The 16140-nt window shown below is 42.0% G+C and overlaps 3 protein-coding genes across 3 annotated transcripts; 2 read left to right on the forward strand and 1 right to left on the reverse strand.

Annotated features, from left to right (window-relative positions):
- Positions 1 to 23: 23 nt before the first annotated feature.
- bysl (bystin-like) lies at positions 24 to 3127 on the forward strand. Its single transcript, XM_049733598.2, has 7 exons — positions 24 to 443; positions 770 to 929; positions 1020 to 1158; positions 1287 to 1420; positions 1492 to 1652; positions 2148 to 2250; positions 2581 to 3127. The coding sequence occupies exons 1-7, from the start codon at positions 179 to 181 to the stop codon at positions 2933 to 2935; spliced, it is 1317 nt and encodes a 438-aa protein (XP_049589555.1). The 5' UTR covers positions 24 to 178; the 3' UTR covers positions 2936 to 3127.
- A 155-nt stretch (positions 3128 to 3282) lies between these two features.
- On the forward strand, positions 3283 to 9081 carry ccnd3 (cyclin D3). The gene is made up of 6 exons (XM_049733613.1): positions 3283 to 3744; positions 4250 to 4468; positions 4535 to 4750; positions 5232 to 5394; positions 7115 to 7248; positions 7387 to 9081. Exons 1-6 carry the CDS (start codon positions 3712 to 3714, stop codon positions 7576 to 7578), a joined length of 957 nt encoding a protein of 318 aa, XP_049589570.1. The 5' UTR covers positions 3283 to 3711; the 3' UTR covers positions 7579 to 9081.
- nuak2 (NUAK family, SNF1-like kinase, 2) lies at positions 7894 to 15717 on the reverse strand. Its single transcript, XM_049733587.2, has 6 exons — positions 15394 to 15717; positions 12765 to 12885; positions 11916 to 12067; positions 11034 to 11099; positions 10440 to 10692; positions 7894 to 10298 (listed from the first exon to the last, which is right to left on the reverse strand). The coding sequence occupies exons 1-6, from the start codon at positions 15616 to 15618 to the stop codon at positions 9250 to 9252; spliced, it is 1866 nt and encodes a 621-aa protein (XP_049589544.1). The 5' UTR covers positions 15619 to 15717; the 3' UTR covers positions 7894 to 9249.
- Positions 15718 to 16140: the final 423 nt, after the last annotated feature.

Here is a 16140-nt window from a genome sequence, read left to right on the forward strand (position 1 = left end):
TACACGAACTTACCAAGGATGTGACGGATGTGACGTATTGTGACTACTTCCCTGATGAAAGTCACTTCCACGTGTTTAGCTAACTTCTGTTTACACTGATTAAATGCATTTACACATCAATTAACACGCGCGAACAAGTATATGAACATTTCTATTACACACTAAACAAAGTGCAACTATGCCTAAGGTGAAAAAATCTAAAGGAGGAGGTGACAACCGGGGGCAGTCGGACACGCTGGTTGACCAGATGCTACAGGGCGACATGGTTCGAGGGAAAGACAAAAGCCGAGTGAAGCTTCGGGACGATCGGATTGAGAGCGAAGACAAGTACGTGAATGAACGTCTGTCCAGGAAAATCCTGCAACAAGCCAGGATTCAGCAAGAGGAACTCCAGAGCGAATATGGCCTGCTGCCAAAGAAGAAAGCACCCGTCACTGTTCTTGGTAAGTAGTATTTAGTATTTTTATGCCTCTGTTTATGTTATTTGCTTTGGATTGAGTAATACAAAAGAAGTCCAAAACAATCAAGCACACCAATGATTTATGGCCTACAAGTGGGTTTTATATCAATATTAACCATATTTTTGGCATGTTCCCTCTTTGTACAAATTTGCTTGTATTATTGTAACCTACAGTTTTTCTGCATGGTCTTCAAATCTTTTGGGAAAGAAGTATCGTTGCCCTGTGTCAAATGTTCCAAATGTGACAGCAACAATGTGTTTATCAATGTGTGTTTTATTTAATTTTTCATCCTTGGAATTATTATTCAGGTTCCTCATCTCAGGATGCAGATTCAGATGAGGAGTGGCCAGAGCTGGGAGCAACAGTTGGTAAAGATGATGCCAACGCTGTGTATGACACCGAAGTTGTGGTCGACCCTGATGACGAGAAAGCGATTGAGATGTTCATGAATAAGAATCCCCCAATGAGGCAAGACCCGTGTACAAAAATGGCTTAAAATATACAAAATAATAGACAAATAAATGAATTGTGTATGTGTGCATGTGTTTTGTCTTCTAGGCGAACACTAGCGGACATTATAATGGAGAAGATAACAGAAAAACAGACCGAAGTGGGAACAGTGATGTCAGAAGTATCTGGCTGTCCAATGAAACAACTTGACCCCAGAGTAGTGGAAGTGTACAGAGGTGTCAATAAGGTGAATTGTCTTCAAATTAGACAACCACAAAAAAAAAAGAATAATTTTGAATTCATTTTCATCCAAGTGCATTTGGCACCCTGAGTGGAGTTCAGGCACAATTTAAATGTGTATTACTTTCACTTCAGGTCCTGTCAAAATATCGCAGTGGAAAGTTGCCAAAGGCTTTCAAAATAATACCAGCGCTTTCAAACTGGGAGCAGGTCCTGTATTTGACTGAGCCGGAGACCTGGACGGCAGCTGCCATGTATCAAGCGACACGGTCCGTTTCCCGACTTGACACAAATAAGCATTTGATCAGAATTTTAGTGTGTTTATCTTCTTTTGTTGCAGAATCTTCTCCTCTAATCTGAAAGAGCGAATGGCCCAGAGATTTTACAATTTGGTGGTGTTGCCCAGAGTTCGGGATGATATTGCAGAGTACAAGAGACTGAACTTTCATCTTTATAGTGCTCTGAAGAAAGCCTTGTTCAAACCGGGTGCCTGGTTTAAAGGTGAGATGTTTACACTAGGCTAGTCATATGACATCTGATAATGAGTTGTTTCAAAAATCCAGTCTTTCCAGAGTTAATCATCACTTTTATTGACATTGTCAGGGGGATGTTTATTTCTGTGGTACTGCACTAACAGTTTTTACATATTACAAATGGAGTTTTAGGGTGTCTTCAGAGTTAAAAATGTATTGTAATCATATTCCACTTCCCCACTGTAGTTGAAAGTGTAGAGTTAAAAACAAACCAAATTATTTAAAGTATGTCCTCGACAAAGTTTCCGACACTAATAGATACATCACGGAAATTGGTTGCGTCATAATTTAATTTTTGGGATTTTCCACTATGACTCATATTTTGGAACCGTAATTGCGTAACTTATCCACTTGGTGGCAGTGTTGCACACAGAAAACATGCTGCTGCTTGGAGTTTCCAATGAAGGCATTCTGCATGAAAAAAAAAAAAAATTGTAATCTTTTTTTTTTCTCTGTCCCACAGGTATATTGATACCGCTGTGTGAATCTGGGACATGCACTCTCAGAGAGGCAGTCATCATTGGAAGCATCCTGACAAAGTGTTCTATTCCTGTGCTCCACGCCAGGTAAGCATTGTCTCACCTGAGACAAACGTTATTGTCTCGTCCATAAAAGGTCTTCTACTGTGTCAGACATGGTATTACACGTTACACTATTATGTAATCCTCCCTACTGTCAACCACAGTTATAGTTGATTAAATTTATATTATTTTTTAAGACTAAAACAGTTCTTAATAAAATGCCCCTTAATAGCTTCAGGCACTGTAGATTTTTAATTTAAAAATGAGCACTTTCCAATATGTATGTAGGTGGGGTCAGTTTGCATGAGGTGAAAGATTACATAAGTCATACTTTTTTTTATTGATTTCTTTTTTTTTTTTTTTTTTACCTTTCAGCGCCACGATGCTCAAATTGGCAGAGATGGAGTACAACGGCGCCAACAGCATTTTCCTGCGTCTGCTGCTCGACAAGAAATACGCCCTGCCTTTCCGTGTGCTGGATGCCTTGGTGGCTCACTTCCTGTCTTTCCGCAGCGAAAAACGAGTGCTTCCTGTGCTCTGGCATCAGAGTTTACTCACACTAGCTCAGCGCTACAAGGCCGACCTGGCCTCCGAACAGAAGACAGCGTTGCTGGAGCTGCTCAAGATACAAACCCACCCTCAGATCTCGGCAGAGATTCGTAGAGAACTGCAAAACTCCGAGTCACGGGATATTGAAATCGGAATCCCTGCTAACATTGATATGGACTGAAAATGTGTTAATCCTTTTTCCCTACACAGTACGTCGGGCAGAATTTCAACTTGGACTTTTTGGTATTTAAAAAGTGCGTTTATGTCACCGGAGTTGCAGTGTCTGCTAAGAAATGCTGTCTGTGTATTTGATGATGACTACAACTCAAAGCAGCAGTTTGTAGTATTAAAAGAAAACTGAATCCACAACAAATTGGAATGGAGATCACCTTATTTCTTTCCTCTGTTTAACCATTCCCAAATATAGAACTCTACCTATGTGAGGAATGTACATATTTTGTCTAATTGTTTTTTTTTTCTCGTGAAGTAGAGCACAGCAAATCGAATTTTCATATTTTCATATTATATTTTACACTACTGGTTTGCTGGTTTTATTTTAATACCTTACAACATTTTTTATAATTTCAAATGATCAACTAAAAAAAATATATCTTATCTTGAATCATACTGGTACACATTCTTTACTAATTGTTTTTAAATCAGCTAAGCAAGTAAATTTTCTTAGATAAATTTTGTGCCGATTCCGAACCTGCCCTCATTTTTTCTCTAGCTCATCAGATTTATATCATATATGTAATATAATAATAGGAAAAAAAATAGACATTAAAAAAATGTCAAACGTACTTTTAAGGGCATAAAAAGCCACCTCATTAAAGTACAGTTCAGTAGTTTTATCTACAGTTTTTTCCAATTTGGAACAGTCCAATTTATTTGAGGTAAATTTGCACCAATGGGTTTGTTCATTGAGCATTTAAATGCTAACGTCAATATGCTAAAATGTCCACGTTGAACACCCAACCCGTTAACACGGTAAGTTTATTCATTTCAGAATAAGTCGACGAAAAGATACTGCCTTAGTAATTAATTTAATATTTTATATACGCCTCCCGTGCTATAACGAGATTAAGATATTTTGTGCTAATTTACAGCAATAACGTTAAAGGAAATTCAAACATGCTAGCAGCAAAGCTAAAATAGCTAAATGCTAAGCGTTAACTTCGTAGTCAAATAACATTAACCTAATTTTAACGAGATGTGTAAAAGCGAAGTTTAAGTTTAATATTTTCTCACAATTCAAAACTGTTTTCTGGAGTTATCTGGCATGCTTTTAACAAAGTATCCCAATGATCAGGAGTAATGAAATCACTTAATATTCAGTTGCTTGATAAAGAAATAAACCAACATTAATATACGTTTTATTTTAGTTTGCCAGCTATAAATATTCAACAATTTTTCCAATTTCTGCTAAACGCTGTTCCGCGATACCCATTTGCTTATTTGTTGACTGTATTTCGTGTTTGTTTTTAATTTAAAGTCATGCAAGGTGGAATATTGGGTCCCTGAACTGGAATTCGATTATGACGTCGTTGTACGGGCGGGCTACGACCTGGAATTATTTGGAGACCTCCGGGCTGTCCAAAGCTTGCGGGCCCTGGAGGTGGGCACCACTAGCCAGGGGTCTTCTCACTTGCCTGGAATCCCACAGAACATTCGGGCGATCAAGAGGAAGATACTCATCATGTGGATGTTCAAGGTATTCCAACAATTTTCCATGTGAGTTTAATACAGATTCTGTAGTGGTAACTAAGTTCTCCTCCAGGTATGTGAGGAGCAGAAATGTGAGGAGGAGGTGTTCCCGCTGGCAGCCCACTACCTGGACTCATACCTGAGCCACCATGTTGTGCCAGACTCAATGCTGCAGCTTTTAGGCGTCGTCACCATGTTGCTGGCTTCCAAAATGAGAGAGACTTTTCCTCTGACAACCACCAAGCTGTGCATCTACACAGACTTCTCCGTTACATTGCCAGAAATCCTGGTAAATGTGTTCCCTGGATATGTAATCAGTGCACACTTCATTTATCCATTAACATGTAGTATTTTAATTGTAGTGCTGAAACATTTCTGTCCCTCTTGTAGTTCAGCAAGCTAACTAAACTATTCCAGCGTAGAAACAAAATTTTTAATACCGCTCTATAAAATTACAGCTCATTTAGTCTACCTGTTTTCGCCGAAGTAGTTCACTCACAGTTGTTACGCAACTTGTCACAGGGGTTATTAGGACAAAACCGCAGAAAAATATATTTGAGCTGCACAAACATTCCCCCAGTGTTGTTTTTCTGGGTCATTTATCTCTTCAGATCTCTAAAAGGATCTCTTAAATTACCCCCTTTGGTTACACAGGCCACAACAGGCATTTATTGATGGTTCATAGCCAGCTGTAATTTTTTAAACTAAAAAGCAACAAGTACAGTATAACTTGGGGAACTCGTAGAAATTTGTGTGTGTGTGTGTTGCAGGAGTTTGAGGTGTCAGTGGTGTCCAGGCTAGGCTGGCGTCTGGCCTCCGTGCTCCCCTCTGACTTCCTGGAGCCCATTCTTCATGCACTGTCCTTTCTCCCGACCCAGCACCTTCCTAACTTGCGCCGACATGTCCACACCTACGTCGCGTTGGCAGCCATTGGTGAGTTGCATAACTAAGTTACATAAAATCCGGCAAATGTCAATATGAATTGTGTGGTGATAAGACCACAGTGCCAAGTAATATTTATTTTTTATTATTTGACATTTCACCGCATGCGTTTTAACAGGTTTTATCATTATATCCTACAGGGATATCTTGAGCGCCGTTTGTTTTCCTACTTACTTTGGTAAATATTTAACTATGTGGTGGGGTTCATCATGTCTTCTTCTTAGTAAGGTTGTCAACTACTAGACTCCTGCTTCCAAAAAAATTAAAGCTGCACTGTCTTTAAAAAAATGCTGCTCAGTTTCCAACTAGGGCCAGAAGAGTCCATGACACCAGTGCCAATTTAGTGAAACAATTTTAAGGAGCAAAGCACATCAGGGGGTCATCAAACCCAATTTCTTTCTCAAAAAATGCTGATAAACTTTAATCATCAATTTCCTATGGTGGACGGGTATAAATAAAAGATTGGAAATTACCCAAAAGTCAATTATCTACCTCACGAACTTTGTCGCACAATATTTACTTCAACCTTCAGAGCTTGCCTGACATGCCATCTAACAGTGCGTGCATTATGCAACATTTGTCTTAATGTCTGAAATCTTAGGCAAAATTTTAGATCTGAGTCCAGTAGGAGAGTGTCTCTAAAATGTAATAGTTTAGATTCTAAAATTTACATTGCTCTACCGATAGTCATTCCCACATTGAGCATTAACTGGGGAAATGAAGTGACTTTAACCACTGGGAACAGTGGCTACCATGCAGCTATAAGTTTGATTGTGTCGTGTCAGCAGTTCATTTAGGAGACAGTGAGCTGAGTTTGTGTAATTCAGTATTGTGTGCAGTGAATGACCGCTGTCCCTCTATTCAGCCCACGCTTCTCACGAAGCTATGTGGCGCTGCCCCAGGCGATAGGTCCCAGCACTCTGACATATAAAACCTCACAAAAAGTTACGATAATTCCCAGCCCCCTGACACTGTGACCCATTCACAGAGGTGTGTGAGGAAAGATTGAAAAGTACACTCAGCGTCTCGGCACTTCTCCTCCCTGAAGCGCTGAAGACGATATGTCTGATTGTTCCGTTTTAGCGGATGACAGCTTTTAAAGTGCTTTCTTCATGAGGCGGGCGGGTGTGCCGACAATAGCAGCATCTGTCATATTTATCTGTCCTCCTCTTCTTACGACACGATGTTATTTAGGGAACCACAATAGATTTAACTGCAAGATACAGTAATTAACTGCAGTAACTAGAATTACAAATTATTGACCAACATAAAGATAATATATAAAATATAAAATAATAATAGATCGTCCTATTTGATCAGAATGAAAAGTTTGCATACACTAACGAGGAATTAACTCAGTGTGACAAACTGACATGAAATGAAAATCTGAATGTAAGTACAGAACAAATATTAAATTGAAGCCAACTGTTTTTGTCCTCAACATGGAAACAAAACAAAGGACGTCTGCATTTTCGCAATTGTACTTCTGCATTCTTGAATATTATTTCTGTATTTTCTATCTGGAGGAAATGCCTAAAAATATCAGAAAATGTGTCGGGGGTAAGAGTGACAAAAGTATTAAGTGATTTATGTTGTTTGTGATCTCCGCTGAGCATTTTTACAAGTTAGATTAAAATGTGGTTTAACACTTCTTAACTTGACCGAGTTGTCATCTTTATGTTGTTTGTATCTTTTATTCATTGATTTGCAGAATTTAAGTCTTCTGACTTTTTGCCCTCCACCCTTGCTTGTGCCTGTGTGACAATGGCAACACAGCAGCTCAAATTGGCAGACTCACCAGAGTCACTGCTGAAGTTTCTAGCCAATCTCCTGGTCATTGATCCGGTACGAATCATGTTTCACTTTCAACTATTGTCAAAACTCAATGTTCGTGATTGCATTGCAGTGGAATATTGATCATTGCACGTTGTCCGAGGCCCGCAGTTGAACCTTTGTGCTCTTTGTGGGTTACCATGGCGACAGGGCTCCATCTTCCTCTGCTACAGCCAGCTCCAGAGAGTAGTGGAGCTCAACCTGCCTTCCCCTGTCCAAGCCGCTGTTTGCAGATCAGAGGTCAGTCAGACACCCGTCGATGTTGTCAGCCTTTCATTGACGTCAGTGACGCCTGGTGAAAACCAACTGGAAACTCCTCCCTGCCAACACAGGCAAGTGTGAATGTAGCAGGCCGAAATATCTTTCTGCTCACACAGCAAAAAATATTTGTTTGCAACAGCAATGTGCTGCAATGTTTTTCATTTTCTAATGACCACCGTGTTGAAGATTGTTTTGAGGTACTTTCCAAATCTTATTGCAGTCAGCTTTCAAATTTATCGTTGCACATTTACTTGTGTCAAACAAGCAGTAATATCCGAGTTTCATATGTATTTTGTATGAAAAGCATGTTTAAAATCTTTAAAAAGTGTGTAATAAATTTCATTACTACAAACATTAAAAGACGGCATGATTGACAGCATGAAGCAGCACTTTAGATACTTAAAAAAATATTTATTGAGGCCCTCATCCCAGTAACAAGAGTGACAAGACAATAACTTTGGCACAACAATTTGAAACAAAAGGTATTGAAATAATTAAAAGCACATGAAGTTGTACCAAAAATATCAATACCTGCTTTCATGAACACTGCTCCTTCAATTATTGAAATGACAAGAATGAGCTGAAATTCTAACAATTCAACTTTGCATGTTATCTGCACACATTTACATCTGCTTTACATTCCCGATAAGCTTCAGTTTGTTCAAGAAAAACCTGAAACAAAACCGTGGCCATCATCAACATTCCAGTTTTAGAAGAGTTTTGTGGTTATACTCTTTTTACGTTTAATCAATACAGTAATTTCACTGCCATTTATCATGACATCACTTTCTGATGGTATAACTTACTTTTGTGATTTACAAAGTAATATCAGAAACTCCAGTGTAAAGTAAGAGACACAGAAATGTCTTTTTCTTAAACCACAATTGAATGCTATAAAACAAACACTCAGCATAGCTATCAAATTTTTGTTAATCAAGCATTTTGATAGCATGATGCAGTTTGGATAGGTCTGTTCACGTGTAAGCTATAAAAGAAAAGCAGCTCTTATCAGGCTTTAGCAAAATCCCCATAGCACTTCCTCATGAAATGGAAGACCTGCGTCATAGCCAAAAACTTACTTCAGCAGTTACACATTAACATTCAACTAAGAAAGCCCAGTGTTTACGTGAAACAATTGCTGCTGTTTTTCCCGGCTCGTGACTGGAAAACATCACCTGTTGAAAGACAGTGGCCGCCTGTGCACGTGCATGCGTGGGATTAAATTTGGGTGTAGCAGCAGGTCCAACAGGTTACACGTGTGTTAAGTTGTTAGTCATGTCATCGTTCAAATGTAGGCCAGAAATCGTTTCAAAGCAAAACATGGATAATCTGTGGGTAATCTGTCCTGAGCACTTGTGCAGTTTTCTTTGGCATCTTGTAATGTTGAAGTTTGAATGCAGTAAAAGCTGTACTCATATTGAACCTGGCTGACGAATGACATTAATTGATAAAAGTGCACAGGGACCACCAAATGACTGACATCCAACAATAACTTACATTCAAGGTGTTTTGGTTTGAGGGTGAATTTTGATTACGCCAAGTTTGAGGCCCTGAGACTCATTCTTGCATTTTTTTTTTTTTTTTTTTACAAAAAATCATTCATTTTTGAACATGACCAAGCCATGAATTCTCTTTGCCGCTTCCCTTTTTTTGGTCTGTGCAATTCCTGATGTTGGCCACTGAGATAATGCCTAAAGTGCACTTGTCCGAATGTACTTTGGCAGAGGGGCCCCGACAGAGCCTTCGTAGTGTTCAGCTTGGAGCGGGGCTGTGAATCATCAAGGCCTGCTTATAAGCTTGAGTGACATTATCGCAGTCTGTAATGGAGAAGGCGCTGTCGGCCACGCCGGCGTCGTAGCAGTTCCACCGCCTCTGCAGCCCATCTCCGAGAATACCTTCTTCTTGAATGTCCAGCAGGTTATCGGCTGAAACGCATCCTCTCATGGTGGGCCTACCGGCTTTCTCTGGGCGCGCAGGAAGTCCGACACAGTCTGGAAGATCGAGTTGGTCAAATGACTCTGAGGACAGAATGCTGTCCTCGCTGATGGCACCACCTGATCTTGGCCTGGTGCTTCGGCTGGGTAATGAAACGGTCAGCTGATCCAATGAGCCGAACTCCTGAAGCCCACCCGAGGAGAACTTTCCATTCCGCTTGAGGATGCCTTTTCTGTGGGTCGAAGCCGAGGGGCACGCTTTGGATTGTTGCACCCAGCCAGAGTCACTGTTCTCAGGAGAGGAGGAATAGTAGCCAGATTCCTGCTCTGTGGGCTTCTTTAGGATACCTTTGCGAGGTTGCATTGCAGAGGAGGGCTCACTGGCTGGAGCGGACAAATCCAAAATGTTCTTCGGCTCTACTGCAACCTCAACGGGAGTCTCGCTCATCACCTTCTGTTTCGCGCTGTTTCTTCTTTTTAAAATGCCTTTGGAAGGCCGGGTGTCTGTACTCCCTTCATGACCGGGCTGGGAGACATTATTCTCCTTCCGTGACCTCCGCAGAGAACGTTGGCGCACCACATCACCCCCACCGCTACCTTGCGAGCGCAGCAAGCAGCGCATCTTGGAGCCGTTCTCCAGCAAAGGCCTCGACGTACGCCGCAGCCAGCTGGCGACGCCGGCCAACCCGGCCGGGTGCTGCGTTGATGGAGAGGTAGTTGCCGTCTCCTCAACTTGGCTAGCCTTTGTCTCAGCCAGGAGGCACCGCTGGTAACCCCAGTTAAGCCACCAGTGTCCTGCTATCTCCTCAATTGTAGCTCTGCGCTCAGGGTTCACCATTAGCATCCAACGAATTAGACCACACGCATCTGTTAGGAAGCAAGAGGAGTAAATTATTTATCTACAGCACTAAAAATTGCTTCGTTAAGTCATCCTAGAAGAGCCCGAGGTACAGTCGTGGCTATGAATTGTGTTCCCCCCCCCTTGTCAAGAAATGCTCAAACACCCACCAGAGGGTTTGTTTGGTTTGCGGTAATTTCCGGTGCTGATCTGCTGGACGAGCGCCTTGTGGTTGTTCCCGTCAAAGGGCATGGTGCCGTGAACCATAGTATACAACAGCACTCCGAGAGACCACGTGTCCACCTCCGGCCCACGGTACGGCCGACCGTTGACGATCTCTGGAGATGCGTACAAGGGGCTACCGCAGAATGTCTGAAGGTACTCGTCTCTGTGATAAAGGTTTGACAGGCCAAAGTCGGCAATCTGTAACAGAAAGTAAGAAATAGATACGTCTCTTCCTCGTTGCACACCGCAAGGGCTGTAAAAAGCTTGCTTGGATGATTATGTGCCCCAAGCACCTTTGGGATAAATTAGAGCGTGAGCCAGGTCCCTAACATAAATGACCTTTGACCCCACTGCATGAATGGACAAAAATTAACCACTAACACAACTGTCCTTTGCAGATACATTCCCTCTCATGTTCAAGTTTAATTACCAGGTGTCCCAACACTTTTTGCCCCCCATTTAGTGTATAGTTGATCAATACAACCAATGACTTTTATTTTTAGTCTTAGACACAACTGTGTAATCAGAGAGCTGTATACCTTGACGTTGCCATTGCCATCAAGTAAAATATTCTCCAGTTTCAGATCCCGGTGAACAATTCCATTCTGGAAGAAGAAATGAAAGTAGTCCATATCAATTATCTTCACATTCATTTGTGAAATTCCACACATAATCTTTGTCATTGATGTGTACGTTTGTCTACACTACATAAAAGGATTAGGTTGGAACACATTCTGTCAGCTATGCTGTATTGTCCTTGGCTCTGCGGGGGAGCATGCCTTCCACTAATGTTTGCCTTTTCAAAAATGCAGGTCATCTGCTCACTTGCGGCCAGGGACATGCTCCGGGTAGTGCAACGTGAATTTGGCATAAAAGATCTATTGTCTGCACTTTTTATGATTCAAAGTTGGGCCAAATATGTCCCTTTATATGCGGGGGCAATAAAATAAAACAAAACCGACAGTTGACACTGAACATGATGGGGTAATTTACTCTGTAAATAATTATCCAACCTAAATGGAAAGCACCTCCGCTGCAGCCTTAGCTTTGGGACTGGTGAAGTGCGGCCAATGGTGTGCGAGTGTGCTTGTCCTGTTCCATCACGCCCTCATTAGTGACCGTGAATGTGTGTGCTGGGACGGCTGGCCTTCGGCCCTGACGCCGCCTCTCCTCCCCGTGTTCATTTTCCTCTGCATTGTTCTCATAGCATCCCCGTTCCAATCAGCCATCTGACGGTTAATAACGGTTATTACGCAACAGCGGGTGGGGCGGGGGAGCTTGGTGCCATGGAAAGAGCACGAGCTGAGCGAGTGGTCCAAGGGGAGCTCTATGTCATTGCCGTGAGGAAGCGCTTGGAAGGGATATGGGGTCAAGCCAACACCTGCAAAGTCCAGCTATTGCAACACGTGGGCTGTTCTTACCTGATGGCAGTAGTGTACAGCGGACACAATCTGTCTGAAGAAGTGCCTCGACTCCCGCTCGGATATCTGCCTCCTGTCGCAGATGTGGTCGTACAAGTCCCCCCTGCTGGCGTATTCCATCACAATCACGATTTTGTCCTTATTCTCAAAGACTGAAAAGGACAGATGAAAGCAGTTAATTGTTTTCAAAATACTGAGTGATAAGACTTTATATATAAATTTCATTAACACTATCAGAGGCATCCATTTTTTCTAGTGCTCATTACTACCCCCTACAGGACTGGAGGGGAAGACGTACTCTCTTTCACGTTTCGGATTCTTCTGACCATTTGAGGTCTGCGCTTTTATAAATGAAGATTTTAAACACATGTAAGTCTTCAGTCTTTATCTTCAAGTCAAAAGTCATTTTCCCTTGAGCAAGTCATGTCACAAATTTGTATCTGAACTTGACTCCAAGTCGCAATAACTTCCAACACCTGGATCTTTGGCATTCATTTTTTTACATTTGTAAAGTTAAATTATTCTTGACATCTCATTAGATTGTTGGCACCCTTAATTCTGTTTCTATCAGCCCCCACAGCAAGCCAAACTAATTGGGATGAACCATACGGGCAGTGACAAGTGCGCAATGAGGTGATCTCGATTAGGGCCTCCGTGTTTGCCGCCCACAACACTGCTGTTGTGATGCAACGTGGAGTCAGCACTTATGTAACAGATCATCGGTTTCCACAAAGGACTTGCGTGAGCGCACTCGGATGGAGATGGCTCTGTTTACGGGTATCACGTTTCGCTCTTCACGTGCGCGACTTAACAAATGAACTCGGATCAACACAAAAACTGCACGCATACCTTCGTAGATGGTGATGATGTGCGGGTGACACAACGATGACATGATCTCAATTTCCCGGCGAATGTGAACCAGGTCTTGCTCATCCTTGATCTTCTCCTTTCTGATGGACTTAATGGCAACCTTTGAAAAGAAGCCGAGAGGATAGATGATTTGAGGCAGACACAAATATTTTTTATGATGATATGTCTTTATTTTGAACATATTAAACACATAAAAGGAGGAAATATATAACACGTTAAAGTGCCATATTTAAGTCACCCAAAATAAAATGAACGTTCATCAGCAAAAGTACTGAATCAGGCTTTTTTTTGGGGAAAAAAAAGGCTTTTGACAAGCCTGTGTGGGATCCACGCATTCCTCGCCGCTCAGCCTCAAGGTTACAAAGCGTCACCGTGAGGCACCAGATGGTGTTTAGGGTAGCCCTCTCATTTGCAAAGCCTCCGGGCCACTCGACAGACAAGCGAACACAATGTAGACTCGTCATGTCAAACCTGACGTGTGTGATTCACCGTCTGGTCTGGACGCGCGGCGTGAGTCAGTGTGGGGGCTCGCGCCGCTTAGAGTCCCCTTTCCTGACTCGGGCCAACTCAGATTTCCTGCGTTTGTTTGAATAGCTGTCAGACGGGGCCTGCTGGACTCACGATGACTTCACACCCCTGTGAGGTTATCTGAGTGTGTGTGCGCCCTTTGTCACCGTCAGTTTGTTCTACGCACTCGGCACCCGCAGCCGAAAAATCTTCGGGCTCCAGGACAAACACAACCAGACTCCGACCGCGCTACCACCCAGAAAGTAGAATAACAACCAATGCATGGCACCCTTGACCTTATTAGGTTTTGATTGGCATTTGCAGGTTTACACAAATACAAATGTCAGAAAAGATTGAGTTTTCAAAAATAAATGTTGCTATTTGCAGCCAAGTGATACACTCTAATTTGGATAAATTCATTTGATTCATTAAAGGTCAGGTAAACACTTAACTAGGGTGGAGCATTTGGATCTCATCCAGATTAGGATTGTTATGCCTTGATAAAGGTTTGGAATGTGTCATTCTAGTTCCTCATGTGGGTTATGAACTTAATAAAATGTGGTTAAGTTTAAAGTGGCGGCCTGTACAAAAGACGATGCTAACATATGATGACGTGCATTTGGGCCATCAGTGGGAGAGCTGGTAAATAAACACAAAGCAGAGGAATGTTGTATTTACAACTATGCTAAAGGCTCCACTTTGCTTGGAGCACATTTAGAGTGGCCAGTTGCTGGGTCTTATCAGTATTATGACAGCAAGCTCAGCAAGATGTCAGCAGGGGTGCTTCTCAGACACCAACTCACATCCTGCAGTGCGTGCGTGGACACGACTCAACATGTTCTGTGACGTTGTGAAGTGAAGAGTGCAGGTGGAAGGAGGGAAATTCCGTCTTCGATTGCACTTTCACGCTGAAAACTCGTAACAGAGCGTTGGTGATAAACAACGTTTGCTTCTCTGACTGAAGAGACACTCCCACGAAACATGTAGGTCATTAATCTGATCAAGAAGAAAGTTTGTCTGGAAAAAAGCACGGGTGGGAAAATCCTTCGCATTCCAGCCGTAGCTAGGAGAGAGAGCGCAGCAAACTTAAAAAGTAGAGACAAAAGGCTCTGGAAATGGAAGATGCAATTGACATGTTGTTGCAGACTTGGGCTGCCATTGTGACAGCAAAATGCAATAAAACCTAAAAACTTCTGAAGAGCCCAAAAACAACAAAAGACTCATAATACACAGTGACATGATAAAGTTGGTACACGTTTGTCTAAGTTACAAACTCTTGCCTATGGCGTTTAAGATAGCGGGGGCATTCCATTGGCCGATGGAGTTCACTGCCACCTTACAGTACTTGTATCTTGTTTGATCGCACGTCAAGGCAAACAAGCAACCAACTAAGAAAACAATCGGCATAACATTTCAAATAAGCTCGTCCAACAACTTTTATCTCAAGGCAATGCTGTACTTATGCATCCCCCAGTATTCATCTAGAACCAGATTTTTTCATAGAATGGTTACAGAGGACTCAATTTCTGTTGATAAAACCAGGTAATTTGTCTTATATTAAATTCTGCTTTTTATCTCCCAAACTTCCCAATAGTGTGGTATTTATTTTTGTGAATAAGCACTTTCTCATTAATATATTCTTAAGTGCCTCACTCACTCACCTAAATGCCTTTCCCTGTTGATTACAAGCCACTGAGAAATTTAAAGCTGAGAAAGGCTGTGCGCACTGACAGTTTTACAAGAAGCATTCAATCTCTTTTAGTGGAGTCTTTTGTGATAGCACTACATTCTTCACACGTTTAAGAGTCTGCTGCTAAGATCGAGGACAAGAATTGCCTTCAGATTGTGACCAAGTGGGAAAGATCAGCGCTGCCCAGACATCCGCAACATTCACACATATTCTCTTTTTGTGATTTTATGTAAAACGGGTGCACATTTATCTCAACTCAAGTCCCTATGGAAGTACTTTAGTGCAAAACAGCTGCTCAGCAAACAACTTTTATTTCTTGACAGGTGGCCAAGAGGACAAGAAGCTCTCAGACAGTCATCAGTTAACGCACATTTAAGATTATTACACTTTTTCTCAGTCATTAAAGCTTACCAGTCTGCCAGATCTCTCCTTGGCTTTCTTTACTTTGCCATATGTCCCTTTCCCGAGTGTCTCCAGGAATTCATAGCGGTGTTTCAGGTTGTGCTTGTGGTGGTGTCGCTTCACAGCTTGTTTCTTCACCTGGACCGGCGGAAGCGGAGCTTTCATTTCGGATGAAAGATTCTCGACTGACGGCCAAGATCTTGACGAGGTGCGGCCAACGCTAGAGTCCTCCATCCTGACCTGACGAAGTGCAGAAAGAAAAGTGCAACTTGGAAGCAAAGACGTTGCCTGCCACCTAACAGGTACACTACAGCGGGTTGGGAGACGCGTGCTCTTTCATGACGCGTCATAGAGGCGGGGGGCGGGGTCCGTTGCGAGAAGGAGCGCTGGTTTATGATGACAGGCAATGCCGATTAGTGCATGGATTGAAATAAATTTGAATTATTAATGGGTTTCATTACACTGGGTGTTTGTCGTTGTGATTTAAAAAAATAATAATATGTATGTAGCAACATAATACTCATGGTGTTCCTTGAGTGACGTCCAAATGAATGCTGGCCTTTTTGTATTTTAATTACCATTGTTATTGTTAACCACCGGAGTGCGTAGAATAAAATTTAAGCGCACGGATACTCTTGCGGCACAAAGCTCAACTTGAATTCCAACAAATTACTTTGAACACAATCCTGATGTTTTATATGTTATTGTATCGTGTTGCATCAAGTTAAACACAACTGAACTGTGCGCAGAAAATGT

The sequence above is a fragment of the Syngnathus scovelli genome, chromosome 11 (genome assembly GCF_024217435.2).
Source record: "Syngnathus scovelli strain Florida chromosome 11, RoL_Ssco_1.2, whole genome shotgun sequence".
Lineage (NCBI taxonomy): Eukaryota > Metazoa > Chordata > Actinopteri > Syngnathiformes > Syngnathidae > Syngnathus > Syngnathus scovelli.

Coding starts and splice junctions, on each gene's coding strand:
- ccnd3 (XM_049733613.1), top strand. CDS start 3,712: ATGTCCACGTTGAACACCCAACCCGTTAACACG. Junction 4,469..4,534: donor TCATCATGTGGATGTTCAAG/GTATTCCAACAA, acceptor GTTCTCCTCCAG/GTATGTGAGGAGCAGAAATG. Junction 5,395..7,114: donor CGTCGCGTTGGCAGCCATTG/GTGAGTTGCATA, acceptor ATTGATTTGCAG/AATTTAAGTCTTCTGACTTT.
- nuak2 (XM_049733587.2), bottom strand. CDS start 15,618: ATGGAGGACTCTAGCGTTGGCCGCACCTCGTCAAGATCTTGGCCGTCA. Junction 12,068..12,764: donor CATCATCACCATCTACGAAG/GTATGCGTGCAG, acceptor TGTCCTTTTCAG/TCTTTGAGAATAAGGACAAA. Junction 10,693..11,033: donor ATGGCAATGGCAACGTCAAG/GTATACAGCTCT, acceptor TTTCTGTTACAG/ATTGCCGACTTTGGCCTGTC.
- bysl (XM_049733598.2), top strand. CDS start 179: ATGCCTAAGGTGAAAAAATCTAAAGGAGGAGGTGACAACCGGGGGCAG. Junction 930..1,019: donor AATAAGAATCCCCCAATGAG/GCAAGACCCGTG, acceptor TTTGTCTTCTAG/GCGAACACTAGCGGACATTA. Junction 1,653..2,147: donor ACCGGGTGCCTGGTTTAAAG/GTGAGATGTTTA, acceptor TCTGTCCCACAG/GTATATTGATACCGCTGTGT.